The sequence below is a fragment of the Pseudonaja textilis genome, chromosome 1 (assembly GCF_049901715.1).
Source record: "Pseudonaja textilis isolate UNSWEBS1 chromosome 1, rPseTex1.2, whole genome shotgun sequence".
NCBI classification, from domain to species: domain Eukaryota; kingdom Metazoa; phylum Chordata; class Lepidosauria; order Squamata; family Elapidae; genus Pseudonaja; species Pseudonaja textilis.
The window spans coordinates 170,160,270-170,176,119 of NC_141990.1; the positions used below are offsets into that span (position 1 = coordinate 170,160,270).

The 15,850-nt window shown below is 43.0% G+C and overlaps 1 protein-coding gene across 1 annotated transcript; it reads left to right on the forward strand.

The window, feature by feature from the left end:
- Window positions 1-8,097: 8,097 nt before the first annotated feature.
- LOC148127922 (endogenous retrovirus group K member 25 Pro protein-like) lies at window positions 8,098-8,484 on the forward strand. The gene has a single exon (XM_087923509.1). It carries the CDS (start codon window positions 8,098-8,100, stop codon window positions 8,482-8,484), a length of 387 nt encoding a protein of 128 aa, XP_087779635.1.
- Window positions 8,485-15,850: the final 7,366 nt, after the last annotated feature.

Genomic DNA, 15,850 nt, shown 5'->3' on the forward strand with positions numbered 1-15,850 from the left:
GCTTCCCTGGCTGCTCCGCCCGCTTTTCTCCTCACCACACCCTCCCACTCCCTTTGCAGACGCAGGAAGATGGTGTCATCCGAAGCCCTGGTAGCCATCTCCCTTCCTGGCATTTGTGTTTCCCCACTTCCCCCAACCCGGCGCTTCAGAGTTCGCAGCATTTATTTATTTGTTTGTTTGTTTGTTTGTTTATTTATGTCAAGTGATTATAAGATAACAGGTATAAGTATAAACATAGTTATAAATACATGAAATGGCTAGAAGACTTTGTAGAGTTTGCCTGTCTGTCTTTATACATTCAGCCAGTAATTATAAAAGACAGAACAGATCCATATAAGAAAAATAAAAAGAAACAATAGGACAGGGACGGTAGGCACGTTGGTGCGCTTATGCACGCCCCCTACAGACCTCTTAGGAAAGGGGTGAGGTCAAAAGTAGGTCTAAGGTTAAAGTGTTTGGGGAAGAAACCAGAGTCAGGTAGAGTATTCCAGACATTGACCACTCTGTTGCCGAAGTCGTATTTCCTGCAATCAAGTTTGGTGCGGTTTACCTTGAATTTGTATCTATTGTGTGCTCTTGTATTGTTATGGTTGAAGCTGAAGTATTCATTGACTGGTAGGACACTGCAATGTATAATTTTATATACTATACATAGATCGGACCAAAGTTGGCGTAGTTCTAGGTTGTCTAGATCTAGAATTTCAAATCTGATGGCATAAGGTATTCTGCAACAAGTACAGGAGAACTCTTCTTGTGAAATATTTCTGGACTTTCTCTACTGTGTTAATATCAGATACGTAATGTGGGCTCCAGACTGATGAGCTGTATTCAAGTATTGGTCTAGCAAATATTTTGTATGCTCTAGTTAGTAGTGTGATATTACCGGAGAAAAAGCTATGTAGGATTAGGTTAACAACTCTTAATGCCTTTTTGGCTATGTAGTTACAGTGGGTTCTAGCACTTAGATCATTAGAGATGAGTACTCCAAGGTTCTTGACAGAGTTTGGATCATCAAACAAGGTCTTGACTATTCAGCTTGTATTTTATTTTCTGATTTTTGTTTTGTCAATATGTAAGACAGAGCATTTATTTGTTGAGATAACTTTTTCCTGCTGCAGGAAACATGGCGTTCATGTTCCAGCCTTCCTATTTTCCCAGGATGGAAGACGAGAGGAAATGAACAGCTATTTGAATGTCTTATAATCCTTAGATCTTAGGAAGGAGCATGGAGGAAGGAGCAGTGCCCCTACGGACACTGCCCCATTCACATTTACTTAGTTTATTCAATGCTGAGTGGTGTAGCTGGCAGTGAGTCTTCAGGTTGAAATGGTGTCCTACAGCTGATCAACTACAACGCAAGAAAATTTTATTTTCAAGTATTTTTTTTCCAAGTATTTTGTATTGGCTAGACATAGAGACGGTAATTATAGGTGCTCATTTTATTATTTCGTGTCCTGCCTTTATTATTTTACACATTAATATACTCAAGGATTATCTTTACTTATAATTATGCAGAATGGAGAGATCCTACTTAAATACTAGTAAGCTTTCCTCTTTGCACTATACTGCACCAAAATATTAAGGAATGCCTTACAGACTTGGCCACCTTATTTTTTATACCTCCAGTTAATTTTTAATCAAAGTAAATACATTGAGATGTTTTAATTGCTTTTCCAAGCAATGCTGTAAATGAATTACATAAACATTGTTGCTGCATTTCTGCTTATATTAGTCAGATCTGAATGCAAATCAAAGACAATGACCAACTATACAATATACTACTATCAGAGTTAGGGCGAGGATTCTGAACTATAGGAGTTGTCTCTACTTTTAGGATTCTCTACATGTATGATCTTATGTTATAAAAAACTGTTAATATGGGGGAAACTCAAGAATATGCCTTTCTTCTATTTTCAGTTACCATTTATTGCCCTTTGCCAAGTGGAGATAAGGTATCAACACAAGATAGTTCTTTGTGGCTCAGTGTGACAATATGTAATACCTAAATAGCTTTTATTACATCTAAAACTGTAGTTTCTAAAAAACTACTCAGAAAACAATATAAACTATGTGTAATGTAATTATTTGATATTTGATTTCTTTGTCATGGATGCAATTGACACAAGATGGATTTGTGCAAGAGGCCCTCTGGCCATGACTGCTATGGTACCTATTTTCCAGCAGGAGTTGCGAGTTCATATAGACCTTCTTCCCAACTGCTTACCGTACTGATGACACCAAGTCCCATGCAAGTGGATGACCTCTCTCAGTAGCTTCAAATAGCTATTACATAGAAGGAAGAGAGACTTGTCCTGAAGCAGCTCCACAAAGGGGCCTAAGGCTGGAACTCTTCTTCCCCACTAGCACTGATCAATATCAATCAGGAAAAAAGAGGGAAAATCACAGCAAAACAGTGCCCCCACTCCTACCCCCAGAGGTGGTCAGCAAACTACTAGATCAATGGTATCAAAATCTGCTGGCAGTTCCACAGGTGCTAGGATGGATATGCCACCCCTATCCCAAGTCCTCCAAAGGTCATCCACAAGTGCAACCAATACAGTATCTATACTATAGCTCAGCCTGAATCCTAACTGAAAAGGGTATAGGTAAACCACCTCATCCAAGCCCACCTCCTTCTCTGCAACCTTCCTTAAAAGGGGAAGGTTGGAATTGGACAAAAGTTATCTAAAACCATAGGGTCCAAGGATGGCCTCCTGAGGAAGGGGTGAACCACCACCTGTTTCAAGGTTTGCAGAAGGGCACGAGTTCAAACACCAGGTGGCAGAACTCACAGCAGTAGAGCCTCTGTCCACTTGTTCAAAATTGATCAGCTCAAACTCCTCCCAGATAACCAATCTAGGAGGTGACTCAGCCATTTCAACCGGAACTGCTTAGCCAAAGTCCGCTCCAAACAAAGACAAGAGACTTTATCCAACAAACGCCTAGAGTATTTCTTACTATTGTTGACATTATTGTTGACTTTAGCCAGAACATTTGTAAATTTTAGTCTAGAGGGTTTCCTGTAAGATGTTTGTTCCAAAGTTGAGCTAACTTAAACAATATGTACCTCTGCCAGAGGTTTCTGGCTTGGAACACAGCGCTTTGACGATGACGTGGAACTGCGGGCGGGCATGACTGACTGGCTCAAATCTCAGGCATCAAAGCGCTGTGTTCCAAGCCAGGTCTTCATCCTCGGAAACAAGTGGTAGTCGCTTGGTGCAAGATCGTGGCTGTAGGGCGGATGAGGAAAAATCTCCCACTTGAAAGCATTCAGGACTTCTCGAGTGCCGTAGTTCGGCCATTTTTAAACTTAATGCACCATTGGCGCACTCCACCTTCAGTGATGATGTTGTCCCTGTACACTTCACACAGTTGCCGAAAAATTTCAATTGGATTATGGTTTTTTGCCAACAAAAACCTTATCACTGATCGCACCTCACAACTCGAGGGATTTTCAATTGCAGCACACATTTCAAACGTTTGCTGTGAAATAACGGGCAATGAAACGAACCTCCCACTAGCACGACTAGATGCAGACTGAGTGGCGGATGCATAGACCAAAGATGGCCACGCTAGCTCCGCCCCTTCTTGCTACAGACAAAAATGTAATCTATTTTGTGGATAGCCCTCGTATTTCTGCTGTGAGCAAGACATCAGAGATTGGAAGTGAGGCCAGAGTATGCTCACTTTTGACACTGAGTAGCTTTCATTAGGCCAGCACCATTCCAAGGCTCCACCTTAGATCTGAGGTTCCCAGTCACTTTGGATGACAAGCAAGTCTTTTTAGTCATAGGAAGAGAGCTAAGCACACATAGCAATCATTGAAATGTAAAGTACTTCAGAAAGCACCCAGAAATATGTAAGTGAATCAGACTAATTAAAAGTAACTGTCTAATGGGCATCTGCTGGCTTCAACTCTCCTTCCTGCTTCAAACACTATAGTACATTCTACTATCATCCCAGTGCCAAAAAAGCCCTCCATCAAGGAACTGAATGACTACAGACCAGTTGCTCTAACATCTGTAGTTATGAAAATCTTTGAAAGGCTTGTGCTGTCCCACCTGAAAACCATCACGGATCCGCTGATAGATCCCATGCAGTTTGCATACTGAGCAAATACAGATCGACAGATGATGCTGTTAACAAGACTCTGCATTACATCCTACAACACCTTGAATCTCCAAATACCTACGCAAAGGTCCTCTTTGTAGACTTCAGTTCAGCATTCAATACCATGATTCCAGACACTCTTCTTAAGTAAATTAAACCAACTAGCGGTACCTGAACATACTTGTAAGTGTATCATAAGCTTCCTAACAGACAGGAAGCAGCAGATGAAACTAGGTAAAATCACATCCGATACCTATACAATCAGCACAGCCCTCCCCAAGGCTGTGTGCTTTCTCCACTTCTCTTCTCCCTATATACCAATGACTGCATCTCAAATGACCCATCTGTTAAAATACTGAAGTTTGCTAATGACACAATGATTGGTCTCATTCAATTCAACGATGAATCTGCATACAGACAGGAGGTTATACAACTTGCCTCGTGGTGTAACCGGAACTGAACACATTCAAAACTGTAGAAATGGTGGTAGACTTTAGAAGAAACCCTCCCATACTACCACCTCTTACAATACTAGACAACACTGTATCAACAGTAGAGACCTTCAAATTTCTAGGTTCTACTATATCACATGACCTAAAATGGACACCTAACATCAAAAATGTCATCAAAAATGTCATCAAAAAAGCACAACAAAGAATGTTCTTTCCGCGCCAACTCAGAAAGCTCAAACAGCCCAAGGAGCTGCTGATACAGTTCTACAGAGAATCATTGAGTCTATAATCTGTACCTCTATAACTGTCTCATTTGGTTCTGCAACCTAACAGGACAGACACAGACTTCAGAGAGTAATTAGGACTGCAGAAAAAACAATCACTACCAACCTGCCTTCAATCGAGGACCTGTATACTGCATGAGTCAAAAAGAGGGTTGTGAAAATATTTACAGACCCCCTCACATCCAGACATAAACTGTTTCAACTCCTTCCCTCAAAACGATGCTATAGATCATTGCACACCAGAACAACTGTAGAGTTGTAATTGCAGGAAGGTCATTATCTTGATGGCAAACCTCAGATAAGGACAAAAGCAAATACAACTCAGACAAATAAAATCACTAATGCAAAGAAGGGTTAGAGAGAGGAAGTAAACATGTGTTAAACTTTAACTAGAGATAATTAATTGTGTTAATTACTATGCTAGACAGTAACAAAGGTTGAGCAACAACCAAAGTTAACCAATGTTAGAGGATTACTAAAAATGTGTATAAATTCAAGACTAGACTCCAATAAAGTCATCATGATTCATGTGATCATGATCAAACACCTCGACTGCCTCGTCATTGCAACAAGTGGCGCCTGAACAGGACCCTCTTACTTTGTCCGGCAAGGATTTGGTGCACCTTCAACCCATTGTGGTTTCTCAACCATTTTTTGGTTTCTGTAAGTATGGGGTCTTCGCTTTCAGAGGAACAAAGGAAGCATGTAGATGAATTTGTTATTTGCTATTTGTTGAAGAAAAATAATACTCAGGTACCAGAGAAAAATCTCTTAAGGCTGGTCCAGGAGATTGCAGCTCAGTGCTTATGGTATCCAAAAGAGGGGTCTTTAAAATTAACTGATTGGGAACGTATAGGGAAAACATTGCATACTGAACCTAGAGCAGAGATAGAAGTTTTGCAGGTGTGGCATTTATGTAGATATGCAATTGAAAAATTTTGTCACAATGAACTTTCTCTTTTAACACCTCTACCTTCACGTTATACTAATGCTGCCATTTGTCCCCCTTCTCCACCTGAATATATGTCTTCCATTCCCTCAGCTGTTGCAATATCATGACACATCAGTAGGAAGTCACGTACACAGAAAACCCAATACACATACAATACACATAGGGCGACACTATTGGAACAGCAACGTGTAAAACGTGAGTTGGCTATAGCATAAGGTGTAGCCATATATGGCAATATTCCCTATTCCTGTCTAACTTCCTCATGTGTAACATAACCCCCCCCCCCGCTTGCTGCACAATAAAAGAGAGGTGCGTAGTACTATCTGGGCTTCCTCTCACCAAAAGAAACCTTTGTGTCGCTGTCATCTTTGCCACTAAGAGGAGCCCGCCCGGACAGTCTGCCCGGGTGCAGGTCGTCAGCTGACTAATTCATCCCGGTAGTGGGACCCGCAACGCATCAACTGGTGACCCCGACGTGATCGTCTCAGCGATACGTCCCCGACAAAGCGTGATTCTTGTCTAGGAATGCGCTTCCTTCACTCCTGTACTACGCACCTGGAATAGGCTCGCGCATCGTAAGTATGGGCTCCTCACTTTCTCAAGTTCAACTCAAGCATAGGGATGAACTTCTCGCTTTAGTGAAGAAGGCAAATTATTTGCAGAAGGTTAACGGCACAAATGTATATCCTCTGTCAAAAAAGTATTTGGATGATTTTTTGAGTTATGTCCAACAACACTGCCCCGCGTATCCCGCGGAAGGCACTCTTAAACGTTCCTCTTGGGAACGGATGGGGAAATGGATGCATGAACCACCCAGGGCTCCACCTCAGATTATTTGTTCTTGGCGTGCCATTATGGCCGCCCTTAATATTCTCTTTCCCGATGATTCTATCCAGTCTTCCTCAGACCCACCTTCCGCTGAACTCTCTCCTGTTGCTGCCTCAGCACCTCCACCCTACTCCACCCCACCCCTTGACTCTTCTCCGAACCCCTCTTCTCTGTTGCCTCCTTCCGCCGCAGCGACAGATCCTCCTGTCCATAATGCCTTTCAATCGGCTTTGGCGGAAGGAAAGCTATCTGCAGATGATCTTTCTTGTTTCCCTATGATTCTTCAAACCCCCGCTGCTGGGGGTAATCCTGTCCCTCATTATACCCCATTGGAGTGGACTTTGTTAAAGGAATTAAAAACTGCTGCTTCTAAGTATGGCATCGACTCCCCGTATACCCGCCAACTTTTAGCCAACATTTCTACGCATCATCTGGTTCTTACTTCAGAGTGGAAAGCTATTGCTTCTATGCTTCTCTCTCCTGCTTTGCTTGCCACCTGGCACAATGAATTTCGCCTCGGTATTAACGCTGCTGCTGCAGCCGGACTACCAGCAGGAGTTACTCTTGATCATCTCTTATGCCAAGGTACGGTGCAAAACCCCACGCAAGAGATCACTATGGGAGTGGGGGGGTACCCAATTATGAGGGAAGCTGCGCTAAACGCCTTCAAGCGGCTCCCTAACACCTCTCAACCTACCCACTCCTTTACTTCTATCCTTCAAGGGCCCTCTGAACCCTATACCTCCTTTATTGATCGTCTCACAGATGCCATTAGCAGGCAGGTGGATAATATTGCCGCTCAGAGCGAACTTCTCATGCGTTTAGCCGTTGCTAATGCTAATGTGGACTGTCAGAAAATTCTCAAGCCCCTTCAAGCCTTGCCAACTCAAAATCTTGCGGATTATATTCGCGCGTGCCAGGAAGTAGGCACGGAATCTCACCGCACTGCGGCTTTAGCTTCAGTTCTTTCTTCTACTCTTGCTTTGTCCACCTCTCGCCTGAAGGGAAATTGTTATAATTGCGGGAAGCCTGGCCATTTTCGTTCACAGTGTCGTGCTCCGGGTGGCAGCAGCGCCCCTCGTGGGCGCGGCCAGCCCCCCAGTTCTAAACCAAAAACTGTGTGCCCGCGCTGCCGCAATGGTTTCCATTGGGCCAGCCAGTGCCGCACCAATCCCCGCCCGGCTCAGCAACAGCCGGAAAACTAGTTTCGGGGCCAACAGCTAGCCCCACTCCAAAGGCTGTACCTACTTCCTTGCCAGTCCTTCTATCCGAATCCATTGTCTATGAGGCTCCTAGATCTGTCATCACCCTTCCTCTGACAGTAGCATTTCCTGTCCCTTCACAGCACCCTTTGCTGATTATTCCTAACTCCACCCTGACTATTGAAGGAGTGGTGGCAGCCCCATTCCTTTATGATGATCAATCTTTAGCGAATCTTTCCCTGGCCTGCATAGGGGACCGCCCCTTCTCAATGGCCAAGGGTTCTATTGTTGCCACCCTTGTCATTCTTCCTCCCCCTTCTGATTTGTTAGCTTTGGATTGCCCAGTGGAAGGAAATAAGCCCATGATGACCGTCCAATTAAATGGTCGTCTCTTTACAGGGTTGGTTGATACAGGCGCAGACGTTTCCGTCATCCGTACCTCTGAGTGGCCCCCTACCTGGCCAACCAAAGAATCCCCCTCTGTCCGGGGAGTCGGCGGTGTTCAAACAGCAAAGGTCAGTTCTAAGTGGCTTTCTGCCACTTCTGCTGGCGTCTCCACTACTGCTTACATTCAACCTGTCATCCTTCCTCTTCACGTTAATCTGTGGGGACGGGACCTTCTCTCTCAATTTCATGCCACGCTAACCATTTCTTAGCCAATGGCAACTCTTACCCCTCTCAAACTTCAACTCAAATCTTCAACTCCAGTCTGGATTGATCAATGGCCACTACCTATAGAAAAACGATCAGCCTTACAGGGTTTAGTCAAGGAACAACTTACTTTAGATCACCTCGAGCCATCACAAAGTCCTTATAATACTCCTGTCTTTGTCGTAAAAAAGAAATCAGGGAAATGGAGGCTCCTTCAGGATTTGAGGGCCATTAATACCGTCCTCCAACCCATGGGGGCATTACAATGCGGTTTGCCTAATCCTAATATTATTCCTCATAATTATGACCTCATTATAATTGATCTGAAGGACTGTTTTTTCTTTATACCTTTGAATAAAAGTGATCGCCTCTTGTTTGCATTTACGGTGCCAGAATATAACAATGCTAAACCTACTGCTAGATATCAGTGGAAGGTTTTACCTCAGGGCATGCTGAATAGCCCAACTATGTGCCAATATTATGTAGACCAGGTTCTCACCCCCTTTCGAGAGAGCCACCCCTCATTTTTAGTATATCATTACATGGATGACATCTTGATAGCAGCTGAAGGGCCAAAAGGCACCGTACAAAAAACTATTCCTGAACTCACACAGCAACTCACCGCTGCAGGACTTCATGTAGCGCCTGAGAAGATACAAGCCCATTATCCCTTCCAATATTTAGGCCATAAACTCTTACAATCTACTGCTTCACCAGATCTTCCTCTTATTAATCTTCCCCCTAGCCCCACACTGGTGCAACTCCAACAGTGTTTAGGTACTATCAACTGGGCCAGACCTTTCCTGTCTATCTCTACTAATGATCTTTCCCCATTATTTTCAGCTCTTACTGGCTGTCAACAGCCAGCCCAGAAAATTCCACTAACCAAAGAACAGAAAGATTGCCTAACCAAAATTAACCAAGCCTTAAGAGAACAGTGGGTTGACCGCATACACCCAGATGTACCCGTTTCTCTAGCCATCCTTCCAACATGTGCTCTTTTTACAGCCATATTATTACAAGTGGTTTCCTCCCGCAAGCGTATTACGATCATTGAATGGTTGCACTTACCACACACCCCTCGTGCAACAATTACCACAAAACCCATGCAAATGGCCCTATTAATTCAAAAAGGCCGAACACGTCTCAAAGCCCTCATGGGTATAGAACCCAGCACTGTATATGTTCCTCTCAAACTACATACTTGGGAACAGCTCTTTCAAAATTCAGAGGATCTCCAATACGCATTAGCTGATTGGGTTGGATCAGTATCGTGTCATTTGCCAGCTGATCCTCGCATTCAAATTATAAAGACCGTACCCATCACTTTTCTTTCACCCCTCTCCACACAACCTCTCTCTGAAGCTTTGACCATCTTTACTGATGGTTCCAAGACCATTGGTGCCTGTACTTGGCTGGAAGATGGCCAATGGCATTCCTGTTGTACAACTCTTCAGACCTCAGCCCAAAAAGCAGAACTAGCGGCCGTCATCTTAGCCTTGGAAAAATTTCCTCACATCCCAATCAATCTTATCTCTGACAGCTTGTATGTCACTCAAGTAGTATTTCACATATATGGCTCTTATCTTTCCCCCTCCGTGGAAATTTCCCTTTTAAAACTGTTCTCTTGCTTACAGCAACTCATTACTGCTCGTCAATATCCTTTTTTTATTGCTCACATTCGGAGTCACCAGCACCTTCCGGGTTACCTCTCCGAGGGAAATGTCAGAGCCGATACTGCTTGCCAACAGGTTTTTGCTGCTCAAACACAACCTGCCCCCTTAACGGCAGGAGAAAGCCATGCTTATTTTCACCAAAATAAAAAGGCTCTGGTCAAACAATTTGGCATTACCATGGCTGAAGCAATTGCTATCATCCAACAATGCCCTACATGCAGTCTCCAAGCGAAAGCTATCCCTCAAGGGGTTAACCCCAGGGGACTTCAGGCATGTGATACGTGGCAAACGGATGTTACTCAGTACCCTCCTTTTGCCCCATGGAAATATCTTCATGTTACCATTGATACTTATTCAGGATTCATATTGGCCACGCCCCAAAGGGGCGAAAATGCAAAACAGGTAGTCAACCACTGTATTCGAACCTTTTCAGTGTTGGGATGTCCAAAAATACTAAAAACGGATAATGGACCTGCCTACACAAACTCTGCTTTTTCGGAGTTTTGCCATCATTGGTCCATTAACCACAAATTTGGAATCCCTTTCAATAGCCAAGGTCAAGCTATTGTAAAAAGGGCAAACCAAACGCTTAAACAAGCCCTTGATCGGTACACGGGGTCAAAAGGGATTAGCCCCCCCAACCTCCCGACACTGCAAAATCTGTTAAATGTCTGTTTGTATACTCTTAATTTCCTTAACCTCACTGGGAACCCTCCCTCGTCTGCTGTGTCTCGTCATTTCACTAAACCCTCTCTCCCCACTGCAAGACCACTTGTCTATTACAGGCAACTCCCAGATCCAGCTTGGAAGGGTCCTGCTGAACTTATCACCTGGGGGTGAGGTTACGCTGCAATTCAGTTACCTGAAAAAGTTCTCTGGATTCCTGGTCGCTGTGTGCACCCTTGCCACACCTCCCCACCTGATCAGCCACAACCCAACGCAGACCCTCTGGATCTCCACTGGTTGAAGCTCCATGATGAATAACTGCCTCCTCTTCTTCTCTGCATTATTTTCTTCCTTTTTCCTACAAACGTTGCCTGCAAACCCCCTCAATCTACACCAGCCAATGAAACAAACTTGGACAATATATGATGCCTACGATCATGTCTTATTTTCCATCAGCAACACCACTCACCCATACACCTGGTGGCCTACCCTCAAAGCTGACGTCGGACAGATATTGGTAGGCCTCACCGCCTACACCAGCACGACCGAGATACCCACACCTTCTCCGGGATTCGTCCATTGCTATCGATTTTATATTTGCCCCGGACATAAGCAGACTCGCGAGAATATTCGCGTTTGCGGAGGCCCCGCAGACGCCTTCTGTGTCGCTTGGTCATGTCTCTCCACCGGTTCTATCTCCTGGTCGCCACCGATCAAAGACGATTATATCTTTGCCTTCCAAAATGGTTCTTGGCATCAGGCTATTTGCCCCTCGGGAGGCACATGGACACCATGTAATCCCATGTATATTTTGTTTTCAGCGGGAGGGAAAAGGCTGACTACACGGTGGGAGGCAGGTCTTACCTGGGGAATCCGGATCTATGCTGATGGGTACGACTATGGCAATACCTTTACCATAAAACTCGTCATTGAGCGGCCCGCTATCCAAGTAGGTCCTAATAGAAACATATCCCTGGTAGAATATCATCCAGGCCATACAGTTCCCCAACCTTTGCTACGGTTAATAAACTCTAGTTACCTCCTCCTCAATGCCAGCAACCCTGCAATTACCAATGATTGTTGGCTGTGTCTTAACGCAGGCCCCCCTTACTATGAGGCCGTTGGTAGCACCACCAATTTCACTGCCCAAAACTCACCTTCATCTTGTCATTGGTCACAAGGTACTCAAACCATTGGTAACAGTATAGGGACAGGATACTGCCTGGGAAATGTACCTAACACCACAAGTCATCATTGTAACCAGACTTACTTATGGCTCAATGGTACTTCAAGGGCACTTTGGAGTACCGGTGGGAATTTCACTACTGTTTTTCAGAACTTGTATTTTGTTCCGGACAACAATTCATGGTGGGCCTGTGACACTGGCCTCACCACTTGTGCTCACGGCCCCACCATCACTCAAAGGAATGGTTACTGTGTTCTCGTTTCGATAGTCCCAAAAATAACTTACCACTCCGGCCAAACCTTTCTGCAGGATAACACCAATTTTGCTCGTCCTAAGAGAGAGGTAGTCACCACCCTTACCCTTGCTGTATTACTAGGACTAGGAGCTACAGGTGCTGCTACGGGAATTGCCGGTCTAGCAGTTAGTAATAATCAATACCAAACTTTGCGTGCTGATATAGACAAAGATCTTGAACTTCTCAAACAGTCTATTTCTCACCTTAAAACATCTCTTACATCCTTATCAGAAGTTGTTTTGCAGAATAGAAGGGGCCTTGATCTGTTGTTTTTAAAAGAAGGAGGGCTATGTGTAGCATTAAAAGAAGAATGTTGTTTCTATGCTGATCATACCGGCTTAGTACAAGATTCATTAGATAAACTAAAAGAGCGGTTGGAAATACACAAAAGGGAAAGGGAAGCAGGTAACACTTGGTATCATAATATGTTTAATTTCTCCCCATGGCTCACAACACTTCTTTCTTCAATTGCCGGACCATTAATATTGCTCCTATTGCTGTGTGCCATGGGCCCTTGTGTATTTGGGAAAATAATGCAATTCCTCAAAAAACGACTGGCCATTATTGATACTGAGATTACCAACATAAACATGCTTGTAAGAATAAGGTCCGAGATCAACACTCCAGCAGAAAAAAGGTCTCTACTGGCATTCACTTCAGACTTGGAGGAGAACGAAGATGAATACCCAGAAAAAGGAGACGGCCGTCGCATTCTAATATGCCGGCAGGACTTGGACTCGGAGGAGGACTAGATCTTGCAGCATAAAGAATAGAGAGGTCTCAAAATAATAAAAAACAGAGGAGATGTTGCAATATCATGACACATCAGTAGGAAGTCACGTACACAGAAAACCCAATACACATACAATACACATATAGGGCGACACTATTGGAACAGCAACGTGTAAAACGTGAGTTGGCTATAGCATAAGGTGTAGCCATATATGGCAATATTCCCTATTCCTGTCTAACTTCCTCATGTGTAACATAACCCCTCCCCCCCCTGCTTGCTGCACAATAAAAGAGAGGTGCGTAGTACTATCTGGGCTTCCTCTCACCAAAAGAAACCTTTGTGTCGCTGTCATCTTTGCCACTAAGAGGAGCCCGCCCAGACAGTCTGCCCGGGTGCAAGTCGTCAGCTGACTAATTCATCCCGGTAGTGGGACCCGCAACGCATCACTCAGCTGCTGCAGATACAGGGCAAAAGCCTCCTGACTCTATAGTTCAGTCTTCTTTTCAGAAAATGGTTGAGGATTGTAAAAAATATGCCTTTGTCTCAGGAACAGAACTTGCAGAATTAGTGTCTGTTTGTCCAGTACAATATCATCCTGGTCAGGGGCCACAGCTTGGACTGCAAGTAGCAGAATGGGAGGGTCTGCCTTATCAGATCTTAGGAGAGTTAAAAAAGGTAGGTACAGACAATGGGATTAGTGGAAATTTTACAAGAGGACTTGTAGAAGGAATAAAAAATGGTTATACAATGATTCCTGAAGATTGGAAGCAAATATTACCTGACTGCTCCAGCAGTCTATCTCACTCCTCCCTAGCCACAGCTGGTAGCGCTGGGATTGATTTAATCACTCAAGAGGAAATTGAGTTTAAAATTCCTTTGGAAGTTAAAATAGTTCCATCTCAGTTTAAAGGTTTTCTTCCTTCGGGATTAGTAGGCTTAATTTTGCCTCGTTCTTTTGCACACAAAAAGGGCTGTTTTGTTGTGCCTAGTGTAATAGATTCAGATTACACTGGTATCATTATGATTCAGATTTGGATGAATCTTCCTCAAGTTCTTCCTTGTAATTCTTCTGTTCAACTGTTTCTTCTTCTATATGAAAATCCATATCCTGGTATAGGTAATCATATGGATGCAGGATTTGGATCAACTTCTTTATCTGTAGGTTTACTTCATCAGCTGAATTCCTCCCTCTTAGTAAATAAACAACAATTTCAAGGGTTATTGGATACTGGAGCCGATGTTACTGTCATCTCTTTACATTGGCCAGTACAGTGGCAAAAATGACAGTTTCTTCATTGTGGGGAATAGGAGGTTCTACAGCTGCTTGGCAGAATGTTCAAGAAATTAATTTACAACATTTGCTGGTAAGCCTTTTTTTCCTACAACCATACATTCTAGATATTCATACTAATATTTGGAGCCATGATATCCTTTCTCTTCTTAATGTTCATTTGATTCTTGATGATGGCTCTTCTTCTTAAATGGCTCTGTTATACACTGGTTTGGGTGAAACAATGATCATTATCAAGGGAAAAACTTGCTGCTTTACAACAATTGGTTCAAGAACAATTGGCTGCTGGTCATATAGAACTTTCTACTAGCTTTGGAATACTCCTGTTTTTGTTATAAAAAAGAAAAATGGGAAATGGCATTTCCTTCATGATTTAAGAAAAGTTTTTAATAATAGCATGCCCACAAAACGATATCATTGGTAAGTGTTGCCTCAGGGAATGCTTAATTCCCCTACACTTTGTCAATATTTCGTGGATAATGCTCTTCAACCCTTTAGAAATAAATTTCCTTCCTATTTAGTCTATCATTATATGGATGATATATTGATAGCAGCCCCAGATTTTGATGAATCTAAATTGTTAAAAGAGTTAATGGATATTGTGGCAGAACAATGATTGTACATAGCCTCAGACAAAATTCAAAAGGTAGAACCTTATATCTACTTAGGACATAGAATGTTGCATAATTGCTCCATTCCAATTCTTCCTGAATTACAAGTACAGAAACCATATACTTTAGTACAATGGCAAAAATTACTTGGCATTATTAATTGGGCGTGCTCATTCTTTTACATTACAACTGGTGATATGTTGCCCTTATTTCAGTCTTTGAAGGGAGCACAATCACCAGGAGATCTAATTGTATTAACTGATCTTCAAAGAACATGCCTTCAAGAAATATTGAATAAGTTTATATGTGGACAGGATAACATCCTTAACAATAGGACTTTGTTTAGCTATTCTTCCTACTGCACCCTTGCCCATGGGATGTCTTTATTCTAATGCCTCACCACAAGCAGTCAACATTCATGAATGGATTAATTTGTCTGCTACTCCACGTAGAAACATTTACCCTATCAGACGGCATTAGAGGATTTGATTATTAAAGGTCGTAAAAGAGCCTTACATCTTACAGGACAGGATCTCATTAGTATAGCTTTCACTCGTACAAAAGTTGAACATGAGCATTTGATGATGATTTCAGAATCATATCAGATAGCCTTTTCTCAATATGTGGGAGACTTATTGTATTCTTTACCCAAGGATCCTAGAATAGTGGTTACTACTACTTTAAATCTGGCTTTTTCTTCCATTTTTGTGCGAAATCCTATTTCTAAAGCTTAAAGTTTTTACTGATGGATCACCTACAAGAGGTGTGGTCGTCTGGTAGATTCAATAACAATGGTATTCTAAATTTATTGCCATGCAGACTTCAGCTCAACGTGCTGAGCTGGCTGCTGTAATTTTAGCTTTACAATTGTTCAATGACCAACCTATTAACTTGATTGTTGATACTCAATATG